This window comes from Epinephelus fuscoguttatus, linkage group LG7 (assembly GCF_011397635.1).
Source record: "Epinephelus fuscoguttatus linkage group LG7, E.fuscoguttatus.final_Chr_v1".
NCBI classification, from domain to species: Eukaryota; Metazoa; Chordata; class Actinopteri; order Perciformes; family Serranidae; genus Epinephelus; species Epinephelus fuscoguttatus.
The window spans coordinates 19,442,272-19,462,578 of record NC_064758.1 but is presented as its reverse complement, the minus strand read 5'-3'; the positions used below and the strand labels follow the sequence as shown (position 1 = coordinate 19,462,578).

Sequence of the window (20,307 nt, the reverse complement as noted above, 5' to 3'; positions counted from 1 at the left end):
GTTCACAAAGAGCAAGATGGAGAGGTGGAGAAAAAAAAATCAAGCAGTAAGTTTGTTATTTATTCACTTTTATTTATAAAAAATATTCTTATGTTTAAAAACGTATTTACAGAGATACAACAAAAGTCAAAGTTCCTCGATCTCAGTTAACATGTCTGTCGCAAACAGGCGTCTGTTATTAGATGTGTTCACGCAGCAGCAAGATAAAGTTCAACACTTCATCAGTTCAGGCACATTGAAGACAAGATAGACAAATGTTTCCACAGTTTATAGTTCTATTATTGATATTATTTGACACAAAATAATAATAGTGGTATGTGATATTTAATGTGTATTTCATTCTTAATGGTGAAGGCTCATGCACACCTTGAATTTCTTGTAGACATGTTCGATGGGGGAAATGTCCATACACAAGAGAAGACAGAAATCCTGCACACCGTCCTTTTACATGCAATAGACTTTATTTAGAAATACAACGCTGTGGTTTAGAGGATAACCGATGTATCAGTTTGGCCAAGTAATCCGCGCTGTTACGATGTTTTACAATCTATCGTTATCAGTGAAACTTTGCTCTGATGGCTGTGCAGCCTCCACTGGTCACACAGGGATGTACATCCCCGACCTTGACCCCTTGTGTTGTGAGACGGACAAGAGGAGGGAGAGCAGTGCGATTGCAGCCTCTCCTACAAATGTCAGTAAATTTCCGTGGAACATTTGACATGTTGAAGATTGTTTTACCAGTTAGTCATGTAATAACTTTTGAATTTAATGTGTGCATTACACTATTACAGAACTAATCACGGCTAGTAGCGACCTAGCTAGCTCACGTCAGCCCTCTTCTGTACACCTCTAGAGAAAATCAATTGCCGATAATCTTTTCATGAAACTACACATTAAATTCACAATTTATCACATGATTAATAAGCAGGTGAAACAGACTTCAGCATGTTATCCAAAGTTAAACATGTTCAACAGGATGTAAGAGAGCTTCTCTTTCTCCTCTCATCCATCTTGGCGTCATGAGTCTTAAAACCCAGAAATGAGTTAGCATCTTACCTCATCTCAAAGTCAATGCATTTTTTATGGGTTTTGGTTAGATGCCTAAAATAAGGTCTGTGATTCACACGAGCTCAAGAGACTTTCATATTTTGTTTGACGACATAAAATACGTCAGTAAATACCCCACTCATGAACTCTGAAGCTTCTACATGTATGTGTCTTAAAACGGCTGTTGCTAACAAGTGGCTAAATGAGACTACAGAGCGTCATCACGCAAAGCTGCACTGAACACAGCTTTACAGTCTTGTTATGATGGTGACATTACATGATGCCACCGTATAGAGTATACAGTCCGTCTGCTCCTTCAGTGCAATGCGTGATGGAATATAGTGCTTGGTAAGTGACATCAGTTGTACACAACTTTTCACAATTTATTGTGGAATACTTTGAGTCCACTATATAGACTGCTCCAGTATCTTGTTCTTAAATTACATAGTTTTTTTCAGCCCATCAAATACTCATTACAAAATACTCAAAAGTAACTGAAATACATATTTAAAATACAAGTAACAGAAATACTGCTCCTCTGTGATCACTGTTTGTTTGGAAGCTCTGAACACAAAGTCAATGTAATGTTATTGTATACCTGAGAATCTCAGGTTGACTTTGTGGAAAGTAATAGCTCAAAAAACACTTAGATTTTTTACAGTTAGTTTCATGTTTAGATCCAGATGTATGTATTTATCAAGGTGTTTATTATTTTGACTTAGATGTTCAGTTCAACAGTTATCCAGTTTCCAATAAAGACTGTTCATTTCCGCCATTTTATTTCTGTTCATTCTTTTCCACAGGATGTGAGGATGGCATCAGCTGATTAATCCGCTAGCAGCTTTTTCCTACTCCAAACTATCGCTATTAAATTAGTTACCCTCTATTTATTCTTTAGACCTTCATCAGGTTAAGTCTGAAATGTTGTTTCTCTGCTATACTCGTTGAACATCTAAGGACCCAGACTCATTTATAAATAAAGTTTTTTGCAAGGGAATGGACAGTGTGCTGAAGTTCTCTCTTCTCTTGCCTTTGTGTTTTTTATTCCCACGTCACATACATCTCTTTTGGAGTACAAGGACTTTCTGATTGAGCGTCTCTGGAGGAAACCACTGAGGTTGACCCATGTGAAAAAAAAAACAGCTTGTGATGCTTGAAATAGACAAAAAAGCTCCTGGAATTCTGAGGCTTTTTCCGGCATTTTGGATTTTTTTTTAAAACTGCAAGCAAAGCTGTACATTGTAAATACTGAAGTGGCTACAGCTGACAAGCAGAAGTAGTGACAGATCTCAGAAAGGACCCTAATGGTTAAACTATGTTTACCACACAGTCTCTTATTAAAAGTGGGTCCACAATATTATCAGTGTTATATAAGTATGACTTTGTAAAACTGTAAGAATGCTGATGTGTTCAAAGATTTTTTGACACAGTAAAACCATAAAAAACACCATGGATGTTTTTTTCATTTAAAACACTGCCATGATTAAATTCAGCTGGAGGAAAATACGTACCATTGATATACTGTTTTATTCCACTGCTACATTTTCCCAAAATGTAAACACTAGTAAAACTTCTCATAAAGTGCTCAGTTTAAATGAGTCTCACTCAAATCTCTCTCATGAAATGTCTCTCAGACATTCACTGCACTAGTGTGAAGGACATTGTCTTATCTTGTACCATTACGTTAAAAAATATGATAACAATCTTTCCTATGAGCCAAGAAAAGGCTTTCAATCACTCTGATTTGCTTTGGTGTGCCGACGCAAACAACTGAAGGACTTCTCAGGCATGTGCACACATTGAGTGTCACGTGTTCAGCCTCCAAATCAGATCTCCCATTACATCCTGTTTCCTTTATAATATGTCATAAAAAATATCTGATTGACACTTGCACAGGCTTTACTTTTTACAAACCCACCATATTTCCTCTCTGAACCTGGATCAAAAAACAGTACTTGCAAGCCAAACAAGAATCTGCTTTACAATACAAAAGAGATTTCACCCTGAGCAGAACTGCAGTGGAAGTTCCCTTTCATTATTACTGGCTTTTAACAAGGATTATTTGCATTCGACATCTTTTTTCCACTCCTGTATTCTTTTATTGTCTCCAGTGGAAGTGGCAGGTGCTATAGCACTACCAAGTACCAGTCCTCGCTGGTAGCTTGCATCTCCAAAACCCACCACCTCTCATACCTGGTCACTGTTATCAGAGCCCCCCTCTGTGCCTTTGGTGTCTGGAGGAACCAGTGGGGAGGTGAGATTCAGGTAGCCCTGCTCCGATGGTTGGTGTGTGGAGACTGAGGCCCTAGTGCCGTCCACCACCATGCGCTCGCCCACCTTCACGCGGCAGATTGCATCCAGGATGTCCAGTGGGTCACACGAACCTGACGTCAGACTGGCGACAAAGACGTAGTGAGAAAGGGCAGAAAATTCACATACAAACATCCACCTATAGAAACCTATCAATGTTTGATATGACACGAAAATTAAGTTGGGAATTCTCTGAAGAGCAACGATTATAGCAGCAAATTACTAATATCAACTGATAAATAATTTTAACGAAAAAAAAAAAGCTTCTCACAAAACTGCCTTACCTTAGCGTAGATGTGTGCAGGAAGCCATCACAGAGACTTTCAGAGGGGAGCACTTTCTTGGCATTCTGTTGAACATTTGAACCATTTATCATCAAAACATATGAATGTTTTTTATAACAATGAAAGAAATGACACATCATCCATTTTCAAAATGGGTGATGTGACAAAACTGGTCTCAGTCGTGATGGATCACACCTTTCACCATTTTTTGTCAAACAGTAAACTTTTAAATTTAAAATTCATCTCACATCAGTAATGCTGGATGAACTTTAAAAAAAAAAAAATTTAAACCAGTAAAGTTTGGATGGGATGTCCCATTAATGGTGAAGTGTGTAAGATTTAGGGAGATTTGGTGGCATTTAGCAGTGAATTGCAGATTGCAACCAGTTAAACCTTCTCCCAGCTACAGTTCCTTCAGTATTCACTGTTCAGAAGGTTTTCCTGGGAATCTAATTATCCACAGAGGTCTCTTCCTCTGACTAAAACCGTAAAAGCACTGAATAAAGTAGTTTCACATTACAAATCAGTATTTCTCCTACTCTGTTCTTGGAGAAAGGTGGCTCGCCTACCAGATGCTAATGTGTGCTCACTCTTTTTCTCTGACAACTTCCCTTTTACACTGCCTACACTCAAGGCGGGAATATCAAAACTTTATGCCACCTCGCCGCGCTGTATATAAGGGACAATCACAAAAAGAGGGGACAGGGTGGTCTCGCCTCTAATCTGTCATGTGATGTTGTAACAGCACCGCAACAGTGTCTGTATAAGCAGGACAGTCTGCGGGATGGGATAATGGGCAGCACAGGTGTGATGTTTTGACCACATATTATGTGTGTAACCTACCTCAAAGGATTTAAAATTCAAAAATAGCTGTTAGCAATTAGTGGCTAACTCAAAGAACAACAACCACAGTAAATGTCTGCCAATTGGGAAAACAATGAGGTCCAGGAGCTCCTCAGAGCAGAGGACAAGAGTTGACATTGTTGTTTAGAAAGTGCTGCTGATTCATATGTCACACTAGAGACGGATGCTGAGGTGTTACATGTCACACCCGTCATGCCTCTTTTGATTCTGTAAAGCTGTGATGCACTGTGGAGCGACAAGATGCTGCCGTTGTTTGGTTCTTTGTAAAAATGCACTTGTGCTTCATAGCTAGGACTTCATAGCGACTTGACAGTGCAATCTCTGTGTAAAAAGGGCTAATGTGTGCTAAACATTTTCTGATCCAGGCGTTCGGAGGTTTTCTCACGATCCAAATTATTTGCAGAGGTCTCTTCCGCTCCAAAACAAACAGAACCAGTGAAAAAACACTGAATGAAGCAGATTTACATTACAAACCAGTGAAACTCTAACACTGCTTGCTGCAGATGGGCTTCTAACCATGGTGGCCGACATGAAAATAAGAAATTGAAATGGCCTTATCTAGAACCAGTGATTGGTTTGTCTGTTCTGGGCTACCTTACTAACATGGCAGTGCAATATGGTGATCGCCATAAACTAGGATCCGCTCCCTATGTGGATACAGATGCTCATTCTAAGGTAAGGAAAACACAAAGATTATATATATATTTTCAGGTGATTATACGCTTAAGAAAACATACTCATCATATTATATTCCTTCTCTGCCAATAAATCCCCCTAAATCCTACACACTGGACCTTCTTTAAGGCATAAACATCTGTATGGTGTTACCTCCAGGCTGTAGAACGACTGGACATTCCTCAGGGCACGCTCTAAGGAACTGACTTGATTGGAGAGCTTCAGGGTTCGATCCTGAAGTTGTCTGTTCTCCACTTCTAGGACATTGACCCTACAACACAGATAAATCTTCACACTCACTCACATAAACTATTTTGTGTTTTTCATGTCCTCACTAACATATATAGAAACATATGTAGAAACAGGGCTTAACAGCCATTGAACATTCAGCTACCTGTGTTGGACAGTTGAGGCAGTCCTCATGCCTTTGCTGCCCATTTCCTCTGCCTCGCTCATTTTCCGCAACAGTTCCCTCTTCTCCTCCAAAAGCTTCTCATTTTCCTCTGTCACTGTATTGATCCTCTCTTTCTCCTGAGAGCCACCATGAAGAAATAAATAAAAACAGAAATACTTCAGGAAACATTTTCCTGGCACAAACATCTCTTTGGGGATATATAAGCGTAAAAAAACTCTGAAAGCATGTCGTGTGTGTGACCTTGTGTGAGAGGCTGGAGGCCAGCACCAGGTCGTTCTCCAGTTTCTGGATGACACGGTCCCTCTGTGCGGTTTCCCTGAGAAAGACCTGCTTCGCCTGACGCAGCTTGGTCTTGTGCTGACTGTGCTTTTCGTTGTACTTCCTGGTTGGTGGAGCAGAGGAAATCAACCTCAGGGAAAGCACTTCTTCTCTATGTGTCTTAATTTCTGACGATGCTATAACCCTATTCAGCTGATCGAAAAAATACAGTACTGGAGTTAATTTTATTTTGATGTAAAGATCTATATTTGTGTGTGTCTCACCTGACATGTGTGTCCAGTTGGAGGAGAACTTGCTGCAGCTCCCCCTGCAGTCTGTCACACTCCTGCTGACTGGCCATCAATTCCTCCTGCAGTCCATGGCTTGACTTCTGGCTGCCTCTCGCCTGAAGTACACATATGACACACACATTTTAGTCTCAGTACAAAATGGCCAGCAGTTTAATGTGAAGACTGTGGACAATGAATTTGTAAAAATGCCAACCAAAAGTAAAAGAACATCTTAAAAAGATTCTTTCAGTTAAGGACAGGGTGAGAACAACAATGGATGTTGTGATTCAGGTTTGATCAAAAAATGACATGTGAAATAGATATTAACAGTGCCTCAGGTGTCCTGAACCAAGCAGTACCAATAACATCTGATTAGGTGTTGTAAACTGTATCTTACCTCCTCTCTGGCCTTGCTAAGCTCTGTCTCCAGGATGGCCAGACGTGTTTCCAGCTGCTGAGCACGGTGGCTAAGCTCTGCATTTGTCCTGGTCATGGTGGCCTCCTTCAGCCTCAGGGAGTGCACCTGCTGCTGCAGCTCCTCCTCACGCTGCTCTAAGAGCTTCCTGAGAAAAGAATGGAGGAAAGGATGGATAGAGGAGTATCAGAATTGTCCCCTAGGACTTGTAATGTAAGTTATGGTACTATTACTGCTACTGGGACCAAGTCACATTAAGGTTTGTGTGACCTGGTGATGTGCTCCTCCTGCTGCTGGGCTCTGAGGGCTGACAAGGCGTCAGACAGATCCCTGCTGTCCCTCTCCAGGTGGCTGCTCTCGCCAGCCCGCGCTTCCTCCACACGCAGCTGGTGCTGAGCACTCTTTAGCTGCTGCTGCAGCTCCAACACCTGCCGTCACAACAGAGCCACAGGCTTCACTCAGGGAGACAAACAGAGAACATGGGTTCCTAACCTCCCACCATCTCCAGAGTATCCCAGGATTTACTGAAGGTTGCTGACAGAAATAGTCTGTAATGGTGGTGATAACCCTGAGAAAGAGCTACACCAAGTGAAGCAGGCATTTTACTCTCTACATCTCTCCAGAAGTAAGAATCTTGTCGCAAGGTTTTTTCACAAGGGGCAACTGCCGCTCCTGCTCACTCAATATTAAGGTAAAGACGAACTTATTAAAACTCAAGGGTAAACTACGTCACAGAAATCATACCACATGTAGTAATATGTATGAAGATGTATATTCAAACTGGCTATATCACATCTTGTGCTGTGTATCAACTCCCAAACGTTAGGAAATCTGTTCCATTAAGGGCTAAAAATGCAGGTTTCATTGTGGACTTCACTGATATGCAGAACTGCAGAATCGTCTCCACTTTTGGACTCTTTGTTTACCAGCTTACATGCATGCAAGAAAAAAACGTACTAAGTAAGTAGCCATTTGTGGGGTGAAGTAGATGAAATGAAAGTGCTGCCCACTGTGGGGAAATTATGCGAGCGCTGACCTTCTTGTCAGCAGCGATGACTCGCGTCCTCTCTGCCTGCAGGTCCTCCTGCAGACTGGTGGTGGTACTGCGGTTTGTGGAGTTGCGTGCCAGCTCTAGCTCCAGTTCCCTTATTCTCTGTTGCTGACGTTCACACTCGGCCGCATGAGTGTGGACGCTCTGCTCCAACTGGACCAGCTTGGTCTGGACCTGCTTCAGCTCTGCACAAAGCTGAAGGGAGCATGTGAGCAGACAGAGCGTGAGCACAAAACCAGATGCTTAACACCAGCTCAGCAACTATTCTGGCAAATACAGCTTTTTGGATGGCACCTTTCCTCCCCTTTGAGGTTTATGTTACATTTTCACATTTGCTCATGGTGATTAGCATTCACAGTGAAGTGACTGGGTGACTAAGAGAGTGATTAAGATGATGATTAAGTGATAAATGTCAGAGGCATGCAGGAAATTCCAACTGTGCTGTAATTAAATACCAACCTTGAGTTTTTCCTGGTCCAGCAGGGTGTTGTGTCTCTTCATGTCCATGCTTTTCTCCTTCTCGTAGCGCAGCTCTCTCTCTGCTGAGGTAAACAGGCCCTGGACCCTCTGCAGGTCCTGCTTCATCTGTTTAGCCTCCTCTGCCTTCTGGTGCAGCAGCGAGTCCTGAGACTAAAGAGAGAAACGGGAGACGAGATTGAAGGGAAGTATAGACAAAGTAGGCCAGCTATGAACCCAGATTTTTTGTGGCTGTTGTGAATCAACAAGCCGATCCCACACGCCCTTGATAGCTTTAATCAATAGTCAAATTCTGGCATACTGGCATGACATGGCTATCTGGGCATGCTACATGTTTGTCATGATCATATATACCTTGATGCGTGCCTGGGCTTCATTGACCTGAGCCTGCAGTGCCAGTTGGTGCTGAGAGGCCACCTGCCGCTCCTCCCCCAGCTGGGTCTGCAGATGATTCAGCTCCTGCTTTATACATGAAAGCTACAAAGACAACACACACACACACACATACAGTATATGAATCATTCATGATCCCAGCAGAGGAAAGTCCCTGTCTGCTCGCCTTCCCCTACAAGCAGGTCAAAGGTTAAGATCAGCATCAGTTTTCAAGGTGGTGGGGACACAAAAGCTGGAGAGCAGCACTTTGAAGCGGTGCATCAAAGGACATTGTCTCTACTCTACTGTTTTCCCAATTTCTAATCATTTAACCAAACATTCATACAGGATGATTTCACATATTAACTACCCTGTAATCCAGTTACCTGGTCCACGCTCCCATCCTTGGTCCTCTCCACTGGACTAAGCCTAGATTCTGCATGAGCCGTTTGCAGTTCAGGCTTCTGGCTGCTACTAAGTGCTTCCTTTGTAGATGAGATCTGCTCCTGATGCCACTTGAGCTGCTCTTTGAGGCGCTGTATCTCGAGCTGCAGTCTCTCTCTTTCCCCCTCAGCCGTCAGCTTCTCCTGGACACTGGTGCTCAGCTTGGCCTGGAGCTCGGCAGTCTGCTGCCGCTCAGAAACCATCTCCTCTCTGGAACATATGCATATGTATGCAATACAAGTTAGCTCCAGTGCTCCAGTCCTCTCTTGCTGCCGGCCATGATACATGATAGAAGTACCAGTTCTAGCAGTGCCATCACTTATCTCCCACTGATCTATTTCACAAACACTACTGCATGCTGCAATGTGTCTGTACTGTGAACTGTGTACTAATAACAACCTCAAAGCATTGTGTGCTGTCTGAAGGCTACTGAGTTCAGCATTTAGCCGGTCAGCCTGCTCCTGCAGCCGGTCGACCTGAAGCCGGTTTCCCCTCTGGTCCTCCTGGGTGCGGTTACTGTCTTTGTAACGTTCCAGCTCACTCTGGAGCCGGCTGTGGCTGCGCCCCATCTGAGCCACCTGTCAGGCAGAGAGGAAAACACCGGAGGATGGAGAGAAACTAATTTTAGTAGTGTGAATAATAATAGTAATAATAACTAAAGAATGCAATTTCTGAAGAAAATGCAGTTGTGAATGCTGCCGCTGAATAGCTGACGCTACACTGCAATGCTTGCTTTAAATGCTGAATAATAACAATGTGTGAATGATGTAGAATATGTTAAGATTTTCTGAAAAGCTGATGCTACACTGCTATGCTTGCTTTAAATGTTGAATAATACCATTAATGTGTGAATGATGTGGAATATTTTAAGATTTTTTGAAAAGCTGATGCTACACTTCAATGCTGGCTTTAATGTGTAAGAAGAAGGTGAAGTAGTAGGGATAGCTGAAAGAGTGGAAAGTTTGAATGGGATTTGAAAGTTGAATTAAAGTAAGACTGTATGCAAGATAATGAACATTTTAAAGTTTGAATGGAGTTTCTACATAAATGTATGAATGAGGAAATAAACTTGAATTTGTGTCAAGTTTGAAGAGTCCTCCCATCCACTTGAATGGGGAAAAATGCCCCAAAAAGGCTGAATATTTCAGAAAGTATGAATGTTATGAATGTGAAAAATACAAGCAGGCAATTCCTAAGTGAGCTGAATATTTTGATGTTTGAATGAAGTTTGTTTGTTGGAAAATGTGGAAGGAGTAGCTCGGCAAAAAAGTGGGCGGAAGAATAATAATATTAAAGAATTCCGAAGCTGCTTCACACCCAATAACAATTTTATTTTTTGTAGCACTTTTCAAACCTAAGCACAAAGTGCTTTCAGACTAAAGGATTTACAGGATAAAAGGATAAAATATCAGAAAACCATGTAGCTTCCCCTTGTATAACTTACCAAAGAGAGCACAAATATCAAACAGCACTGCACCAATACATGAACAGATGGAGGTGCAAGTGCAAAGATACCATTTCATATATAAAAATACCATTTTTATATAGGTTAAAAAAAATCCCTAGCTTCATCATGTTTCAAAAGACTGACAAGGTGTTGGCAACAGCAAGCAGATATATGAAATTAACAAACCTTTTCCTCCAGAATTGCTTTTTCCCCCTTGACTTGCGTTAGGCTCTTGATGAGTGTTTTCCCTTGTTGGCATTCGGTCTGAAGGCTGTTGACCTCAAGTCTCAGCTTCTTCAGCTCTCGCTCTCCTATCTGTAAAGCCTTTGGTGTAAAGAATGAGGGAATGTGATACACTTTCTGTGTGGCTCGTAACTCTTACTTTGTAAATACTGCACTTAAAAAAACACAATAGTGACTCTTCACTTCAGGAACCTCTTGAGCTGTACAATTCATCACTTCTCTGTGGTGTTATTGCTTTCAGTGATATGTGTGGTTTTTAACCTCCTTGTCTTTTTTGAGAGCAGCCTGTGCAGCACTGAGGTCGACCTCCAGCTGTTTCCTCCACTCCTTCTCCTCAGTCAGTCGAGCCTCGAGCAGAGCCATTCTCTCCTGGCTGCTGTCTCTTAGGTGCTTCACACATGGTGACACAGGAACAAAAATAATTCACTGAGACATGGCATTTGATGTATATACATTTTATGAAGTACTATAACTTAATCTCTGCGGGCTGATGGGCCAAGATTTAAGTTTATTGATCTTTTTCACATGAAACTTTCTATGTACGGCAAGCTAAGAGGATTTAAGTTTAGCAGGAATTTCACTGTACATTCAAACAAATTTCTATTTTAGTCCAAATGGGGTCGTTTTGGTACTGTAACAATTTTCCTCTCATTTATGTAGCACAGATGGATGGCAACACCTGTGGCATTACATTTATTGTCTTGCCGTACTGTTCTTGCTGTGTTAACACACTATTGTGAAATGAGCACAGAAGAAACATTAATGATATTAAAAAGCGAGGAGTGTCTTACCAGCTGTAAGTAAGACTCGGTGGCTTTGACCTCTTCTCCGTTCTTCAATGTTTTCTCTTGGATATCCTGTTTCTTCAGCTCTGCCTCCAAAGTTTTAATCTGCATTGAACAGTTAGAATTTTTCTGAATTGTATACATACAAAAAATAGAACTATGGACACAATTCTGATAACTTGAAGCTTGTGTATCAACAATAAGACTACTGAACTCTAGGCACAATTTCACTGTTTTCACTCAAACAGAAATTCAAAATCACATTTTAGCAAAAATTTAAACACAAATCACATCATTTAGCACACTCTGTTCACCTGGAAATCACCTGCCTTTAAAATGACCACACCCTGATGACCAGTTATCTCACTCATGTCTCACCTGAGCAAACTCAGCTGGCAAAACAGGCCTGATCAGGATTGGAGGCAGGATGTGAACTGATTTGTGCGTGGATCTCTTTCACTGCATTTGATATATTTTTTATGCAAACTGCATGCATTTATGAATTTACTGCGTTTCATATATTTTTTATGTGGCCCAACAAAAATATGTTTTTGCAATCAGTTCAGTCAGCTGAACATTTTACTGTATTACAACAGTTTCAGTAAACATAATTAAACGATTGGGAAAAACTGTAAGATGAATCCTCAACCATTCAAGAGATGACGGCTTCCAAAGCAGACCCTGACTAAAATATACTGTCTGAATTCTTCTAGTCAAAGACAGGCATTAATGAATGTCATGTGAACTAAACTAGCTTTCTTCAATGTCTCAGGGGAAATGGTTTTAAACTAACATTTATTTAGTTTAATAAATAATCCTTTGTCCAGTTAAAAAAACAAACATTTTTTGAGCAAGAATTTAGTGCCACTCATCACCCTCCTGTGCAGTCCCTCCAGTTCTCCCTCGTGTCGATGCCTCTCCCCCTTGCTGGCATTCTGGGCTTCCCCCAGCAGTGATTCCAGCTCCTCATTCCTCTCCTCCAGCTCTTCCTGTTCCTTACGTAGCCTCTGGAGTTGCCGCTGCAGCTCTCTCATCTGTACAAGCCCGTCTTCCATTGCCTCCTGACACCTGACAGAGAATGATGACAATTAAAGTCAGAGACAGCAGGCAGGACAGTCATAAAGAATGTCGACTTTTATCTATCACACGTTTAACCTGGATACAGCCAATGTATTTACCGTTTGTGAATGTGATCCTTTTCTTGGGTTGACGAGTCAGACAGACTGTTTTGTGGTTCACTGCTAATGCTCTTGTCCTTTAGATCCTCTTTGGTTACAACATCTTGGTCTGCATTGTTTATTGCCAGCTGGACAAACACAACACCACACAATGCCAAGCTGCTGCGATAACAATATGAGTTTTTTATATTAATAATAATAAAAAAGGTAAAATACCAACCTGGTCCAGGAGATTTTTCTTCTCAGACTCTAAAGTGCGGACTCTCTCCCTCAGAGCTCTGTTCTCAACATCGAGTCTGTCGTTTTGCTCTTTGGCTCGCTGCACCTCCATCATATCTGTGAGGAGACAAAACAATGAATATCTTATTTCTGTCTTTTATACATATACTGTATGTAGTAACTATGATGAAAATATCTATAGCACACTGTGGCTACCAAGGGAGGGAAGCCAATTTGTCCCAAATGGCGGATTTGTTCAAAATTTGCTTATTCACTCTTTAAAGCAAACCACATGAAGCATTTCAACTAATTTAATGGACTTTCTGTTAGTGTTATGTGAGATTGCTAACTTTCTAAATGTCTTGCCAAAACAATGGATGCGTGTAGCAGCTGCACTAAAAATGATTTGACGGAGTCTCCTCAGAAGATTCAGCCAAAATACTATGAGTACAGGGAAAAGGGGTGATAGGGGAAATATATATCTTTTTAAAAAGAGGATAAATAAAATGCCGTATTGAGAGTGACATATAAAAGTAACAGTAAGTAAATCATCTTCCTAATTAGGCAGTATCTTTAGCAGTAACTTACTGTACATCTAAATCAATCAAATTGAAAAGAATAAAAAAAAAAAATCATTTATCTGATTTCCAAACATTATTTCAGTTAATAGGTTTGAAATTAATCTAAATATGAAAAAAAGAAAAAGTTTGCAGCATTTTATATTTTCCTTTTATTAACTACTCAACAAACCACAATTTTAGTATAGTAAAACAAAACATTCAAACATTGTGGCTGGTGTTAACATCACACACTGAATGGCAGTTTTTAAAATCACACCCGGGTCTGTCTCACCACAGTGTTTCAGTTTGTTCACTTCCTTCCTCAGGTTCTCTACTTCTTGGACGGTTCCCTCAAGCTCAGCTCCTGAGATTACAAATGTAGTTTTAATTCTTTAAAGCCAAAAATATGCTTTCTGCTCATTCATACCTTTTAAAATATTTTTTTATACGCTGTCAATTATCTTCTGCAGTTGGCAGGTTCCACATTAAAAATGTTAAGAGCATCATTTTTCAATCAATACATACGTATAGCCTGACAACATTAAAATAGTTTAAAGGTTGGACAATAAACAGCTGGGTAGATGCATCACACCAAAGCCTAACACAGACTAATAGTTCTTTGAGGGATACATGCTGTATGTCTTTGCAACATACCACATGGGTCTAGGTTGTTGTTTCTGGCAGCATCCAGCTCGTTGGTGAGTCTGCGGATATCCTGATGAGCCATTGCCAGCCTCCTCGACGCCTCTTCAAGGTCCCGCTCCAGCCGCTGGCGCTCATTTCGCTCTTGAGAAATCTGCTCGCTGTGGGCCTGATGTGAAAGAATGAAGCGTGGATGGTGAGAGTGGGAGGAGTGCAGCAGGAACGAAGATTGGTAGTTAAGTCTGGAGATGCAAGTGGCCCGACATGCTGTTGTAAGAGACATGCATTCAGAGGTTTAGATTCATCATCACCGCAGGCCTGGAAAGGAGCGAAGGCGATGAGTTATAATCTGACATGTCAACATTCACCTGCATAAAGAGACCAGTGGGACAAAAGGGACACATGCTGTTACCTGCGACATGCCGTTACTGTTCCACCCGTTTCGAGCACTCATCCGTTGTTAGAAAATCACATTCACAGATGTGTTACTGAGACAAGCCTCTGCATCACAGTGGTCATGCAGATATCATGGCGTATCGTCAGCGTGGAATGTATTTCAAAAAGTAGTACCACTGTGAAACAAGCCAGCGATGCCCTTTTTATCACAACATCAGTGTGTTAGTGATTCAGTTAGTTTAAGCTGTGAGGTGGAAACCTACAGGGGTAATATTGTGTTTGCTCTGACCAGACCTGCGCAGCCCAAACAGCTTCTTCCAGGGACTCTGAGATGGACACTGCTGAGAGGAAAGACCCGTGTGTGCAGAATCACAACAGACACTAACACATGATATCCCTGTCCTTTAACTGGAAATATTAGGTTTTTCTTTTCTTCACAAACTTAATTCAACCTAAAAACATACAGACCTGTAATTCAGCCAAGGCACAATGACAGTCACCTCACCTTCGTCATGTTATCTATGGCTTTCTGCGTGTCCTCCCTCTGCTGCCTTAGCTCCTCCCCCACCGTGTGGCAAATATGCTCCTGTCCAATAATCGGCAAGAGACAGAGAATCACTTAACCACGTTTATATGGTCAGTATTTGCCTCTGATAGTTAACCATTACTTTCCACTCATACCATGAGGCCTTTGGAAAGGCTAATTTGAAAATTCATTGTGACTGGAAGCTTTACATTCAAAGTTCAAATTCATACATACTATATCATTCATAAAAAATATTCCACAACTGTCTTGTGTGGTTCCTCTTCCGTGAAGAAGTAATGTTCTGATATAATTTGAACAGTTGTCTGATGTCCTTTACCTGGTGGTGGACTTCCCCAAAGTTGCCAGTGAGGCTCTGACTTTCCAGTCTCCTCTCAGTGGCCTCCAGCCTCTCCAGTAGTGTGGCCCTCTCCACCAGCAAGTAAGCCACCTGCTCACTGGGGCTGCTCAAGCCTATCTCCCCGAGTTCCTCCTGAGCCAGCATCTCCGCCAGCTCCTTACTCTGACTCTCTGGAAAAAGGGGAGTTTTCACTGATCAGTAGTTTGTTCAGCAGGAGTGTGAAATAACACTGAAGACAAGACACAGCAACAACAAAATAGTGCACGAGTATCATTATATAGCAGAAGATTTTAAATTGTAAGCTATGGTGTGTTTGAAGCATCTTGCTCAGGGGCTCTGGTGAGCCAGGCTAGGCTACAACCTAAAGGAAAGAATGCATTGGCAATACTGCGTTTGCATTGAATTCACCTTGTTGTTGTCTGATCTGGTGGAGCTCTTGTCGCAAGTGTTCATTGTCTCTCTCATATTCTGAAGTCAGGCACTCACGCTCTTCCAGCAGCTCACGAATATGTGCAACATAGCTCTCCACCTGACAGACAAAAAGACAAAAATTCCAAGGTAACTCAGCTGCGACTGACATACAATTTTGAGCAACTGGCATGGCCCTGTATCCATAAGATTTATTTAATATAGTCATGGGCTGCAGCACTTTTGTCTCTATTTTCTTATGAAAATGAGGAGCACACCATTTTAGACATCTAGAGGACTACGTTAGTGTTACAGCTGGTGTACTGCAACTCCAAAGAATCCAAAAAGTTCACCTCCTTCATCTCACTGGCCTGCTGGGTTCGTAAGGTCTGCAGCTCCTGGGTGGCTGACTGAAGCGTTGCCTCCTTGGCGAGCAGCTGCCGCCACAGGTGGCGCTGCCGCTCCTCCAAACTGGCCCCTGGAGGCAGGCCATCCTCCTGAAGCCGCATCGAAATCTGGTCCAACTCTGACCGCACCTGAGAACCCAGAAGAGAAGCTGAAAAATGTCAAAGATAGTTATAGCATAATGCATTTACAGGTCAAGTGTCATGAAGCTAAAAACTATCTGTGCTCAAATTTCCTTTACTTTTGTATTCTTTACGCAATTATGTGTGACACGCTTCTACACCTGCAACACAATAAGCAATTTATCTAACTTCCCGACTTGTTAGTTACTTTTGCCAAACAATGAGCCAACAAACTATTCAGCAAACTGCTTCAACAAAAGGGTTCAACATCAAGTCTGTCAGTGCCGCTGAAAACTGATCCATAGTGACACACAGTAGACGGCCACAACATCAGTGTGGTATGCCAGCACTAAACACCTGTTGCTGAATTCAATACTATACTTTGTAGGACTTGTAACCTGAGCAGGCCTCCCTCGCAGCATTTAAACTACTCCAGGAGCGGTCACTGCTCCAACAACATACAACATATTGTTAGGTATCAGGTCTCACGTGCCTGTTGTACTTAAACATCACACCAATTGGTCCATGCCCTTGCCATCGTGGAACAAATGGCTAAAAGATCAAACATTAACTTTAAATATGATCCTAATGCTAATGAATGTTGGGTATGGATGCAAGATGTATTTACTCCAACAGTCACTTTTCCAATTTAAATCTTTAATATTAAAGAAACATGTTAAGCTGCTGACAAAGTAAGAATTCCTGCAGACAATGTGGTAAATATTTCTGGTGTTGAACAACTGACAAAGCATCTTAACATTGCCTGACACTATTATCTGCAAAACAGCAATGTATGTATATACCAAGAATGTTACCTCTTCATGATCCATGGTCATGCATTAAGTTTGATGAGGCTGCATCTGTGAATGATGAACTTCTTTCCTCAGTGATGAAAGTACAGATCCAAAACCACACATAAGCCTACATGGTATCCCACAGAACACAGCTCGGTTTGCAGTGTTGAGGCAAAGATCAGGTTGTCCTCAAACTTTATCACTCCCATTGTTGATGCAATTCATCCATGACAACGTCTCTTGTCCTCCTGCTCCCCTGTAAAAGATGAGATACTTTAGAACAATGCTGTCCAGTCATGTCAGGACCTGCCTGCAGTCACAAGTTTAGAGATTAGACTAGTTGCCTCAGCTTAGGCAGGCACAAACCATTTTACCAGCTGAGTTACAGTGCATCACCTGAGGCTATGCAAAGCTTCAAGATGATTAGCTATGCTTTATCTGCTGCAGTGTAATCATGAGGAGTTTAACATGGACAGCAATAACTGAAGCAGGCATTTCCCTACTACGCATTTGGGAATGTTGCACTTAGCAACAAACCTATACTACCAGTGATGCCCTGCAAAGTGCACAGTGTTATCCCAATTAAGTAACGTTACAGAGTTAAAAATCTTTGTTTTTCAGCTAACCATTCTTCCCAAAATGTCTGACGAGGAGGAGCAAATGAGGTTTTTTTTATAGCACAGCAGCCACTTGCATTCCTTTTTGACAACGCAAGCTCACTACACAGCGAGATGCGGTTTACAAATAATCACACATTTGCTACCCACGCTGTGCTATTAAGCTAACACATAACCAACACTGACAACTGTGACTACCCGCAGCGCTAGCGAGTTAGCAAAGTTAGCCCCAAAGTTACCGTACCGTACCGATACTTTACGTTCAACTAACGCTAGCATGCTAACGGTAGCCATAGCTTTCTCCAGTGGCCGCTTGGCAGCAACTGGTGAGCGCCGTGAGGGCTTCGTCGTGATGTCTGAAGGCTCCTGCTTAAATGCCAGCTTCGTTGAAGTCTTGAAGCTGAGTGTGTACTGTGCCAGTTAAGTTTTACTCACCGTTCAATGGGTAAAGGCGACAAGAAAGCTAAGTGCTGAGGACAGGCGTGGCGGAGTGAATTGGCTTCTACTAGCACCTAGGCAACGGACCGTACCATTCAACGAATACAGGGGGCAATTCATCACTAATGTGGTGCTCGTTTTAATTAAGAAAAAAAATAGCCACTGAATAATGCTGTTGTAAATGACAGCTTTACAGTTTGTTCAGTTTGGACCGGGTTGACCCGTGGCTTAATCTAAAATTGAGTTTTTATCAATTATAAACGACATTCAAAATTGGTTTCGTCCTTGGCAACCAGGTAGTAATCCAAAAGAGATGATCTGCGTTTGAACCTGCACATCTTTATCAATATGATGCTTTATTTACTGTTATCAGTCATATTTAATAGACATTGCTTTTGATGAAGCATGTCACCGATGCAAACACCAGGGGGCGACAAACTAACATTATTATTTTTCCTCCTTGGGGGTGAAATACCAGAGTTAAAGTGGAACCATAGGCCCACTTTCAAAATTGAGTTATTCCTGTGGTCTGGGACAGTCCAAAGTGTTAGTAAACATGAACAACTCTCTGCCAAACCCCAAAAGTAAAGTAAAACTCCAAATGTGTTATGTGGTAGGATAAAAAAGTCTGGAGCTGCTCCACAGACAATAAATTGGGAAAGATGATCTAGATGACACTGTGTCCAAAATCATTCACTACTTCCTGCTTACTATCTAGGGACTATATAGTGAGCTCATCTGCAACATGAATACCCCTTTGGGCACTCCTTGGGTCATTTTCCTGGCACTGTTAACTGCGTCATTGCTGTCGCATGCCATGTCAAGGGAGGCTGGTGGTCCATCCAACAAATACCAACATGCATATTTGTGATAAACACTAACATATGATATTATACTCAGCATGTTTTCCCCAAATTAATAAATAACATTACAAAGTTCTTTGTGGCCCTTTGTGTTGTGTTGTGAGATGAGCTGCTCTGCTCAAATTAAACATACTGTCAGACGGACAAGAGGAGAGAGAAAAAGCAGCCTGATCGCAACCTCTCCTACAAATGTAAGTAATTTTCCATTAACATGTGATATGTTGAAGTTTATTTTACCAGTAAGTCATGTAATACCTTGTGAATATAATGTGTAATGTTATGCATACATTACCTTATTAGCCCTCATCTGTGCAGCACCAGAGAAAATCATTTACCAATTTATTTTAATCTCCTCGAGGACCAATGACATATATGACATACTACGAAAATATTACATGACTAAAAAACTGGTAAGACAAACTTCAACATATCATAGGTTTCGCACCTATTTTTTTTTTTTTTATTATTATTATTATTCTGATGTTACACTTCTATTTATGGTCATATTTATTTAACTGGTCATTCATCTGCTATGCACTTTAAATACCAGATGACAGGGCTCTGCTGGAACTGTCCTTACATTCTACATGTGTGCTTTTATTCATCTGTATATGTATATTGTACACATGTATGTATATATGTATATATACAGTACAGGCCAAAAGTTTGGATACACCTTCTCATTCAATGCGTTTTCTTTATTTTCATGACTATTTACATTGTAGATTCTCACTGAAGGCATCAAAACTATGAATGAACACATGTGGAGTTATGTACTTAACAAAAAAAGGTGAAATAACTGAAAACATGTTTTATATTCTAGTTTCTTCAAAATAGCCACCCTTTGCTCTGATTACTGCTTTGCACACTCTTGGCATTCTCTCCATGAGCTTCAAGAGGTAGTCACCTGAAATGGTTTCCACTTCACAGGTGTGCCTTATCAGGGTTAATTAGTGGAATTTCTTGCTTTATCAATGGGGTTGGGACCATCAGTTGTGTTGTGCAGAAGTCAGGTTAATACACAGCCGACAGCCCTATTGGACAACTGTTAAAATTCATATTATGGCAAGAACCAATCAGCTAACTAAAGAAAAACGAGTGGCCATCATTACTTTAAGAAATGAAGGTCAGACAGTCCGGAAAATTGCAAAAACTTTAAATGTGTCCCCAAGTGGAGTCGCAAAAACCATCAAGCGCTACAACGAAACTGGCACACATGAGGACCGACCCAGGAAAGGAAGACCAAGAGTCACCTCTGCTTCTGAGGATAAGTTCATCCGAGTCACCAGCCTCAGAAATGGCAAGTTAACAGCAGCTCAGATCAGAGACCAGATGAATGCCACACAGAGTTCTAGCAGCAGACCCATCTCTAGAACAACTGTTAAGAGGAGACTGCGCGAATCA

The 20,307-nt window shown here is 41.4% G+C and overlaps 1 protein-coding gene across 5 annotated transcripts; it reads right to left on the bottom strand.

Moving 5' to 3' along the window:
* Window positions 1-51: 51 nt before the first annotated feature.
* On the bottom strand, window positions 52-18,120 carry ccdc30 (coiled-coil domain containing 30). 5 transcript variants are annotated; one of them, XM_049581274.1, is made up of 28 exons: window positions 18,038-18,120; window positions 17,007-17,241; window positions 16,018-16,200; window positions 15,665-15,785; window positions 15,236-15,426; window positions 14,878-14,958; window positions 14,636-14,713; window positions 13,989-14,145; window positions 13,627-13,698; window positions 12,776-12,891; window positions 12,556-12,683; window positions 12,253-12,445; window positions 11,384-11,482; window positions 10,854-10,982; window positions 10,536-10,673; window positions 9,302-9,480; window positions 8,845-9,112; window positions 8,441-8,563; window positions 8,069-8,239; window positions 7,595-7,804; window positions 6,829-6,986; window positions 6,541-6,706; window positions 6,138-6,259; window positions 5,836-5,977; window positions 5,575-5,711; window positions 5,334-5,451; window positions 3,642-3,706; window positions 52-3,442 (listed from the first exon to the last, which is right to left on the bottom strand). In XM_049581274.1, exons 2-28 carry the CDS (start codon window positions 17,025-17,027, stop codon window positions 3,235-3,237), a joined length of 3,774 nt encoding a protein of 1,257 aa, XP_049437231.1. In that variant the 5' UTR covers window positions 17,028-17,241; window positions 18,038-18,120; the 3' UTR covers window positions 52-3,234. The 5 variants fall into 5 exon arrangements, with proteins under 5 accessions (XP_049437231.1, XP_049437232.1, XP_049437230.1 ...); XM_049581275.1 differs by having other exon boundaries at window positions 17,007-17,233; window positions 18,038-18,055; XM_049581273.1 differs by lacking the exon at window positions 18,038-18,120 and adding an exon at window positions 17,382-17,595.
* Window positions 18,121-20,307: the final 2,187 nt, after the last annotated feature.

What these genes read in the sequence shown, in the direction of transcription:
- ccdc30 (XM_049581274.1), bottom strand. Translation starts at nt 17,027, where the DNA reads ATGACCATGGATCATGAAGAG. An exon ending in ACAGCACACAATGCTTTGAG is followed by an intron (nt 9,113 to 9,301) that starts GTTGTTATTAGT and finishes CATATGTTCCAG; the next exon opens with AGAGGAGATGGTTTCTGAGC. An exon ending in CCTCCAGCCTCTCACACAAG is followed by an intron (nt 5,712 to 5,835) that starts GTCACACACACG and finishes GGTGGCTCTCAG; the next exon opens with GAGAAAGAGAGGATCAATAC.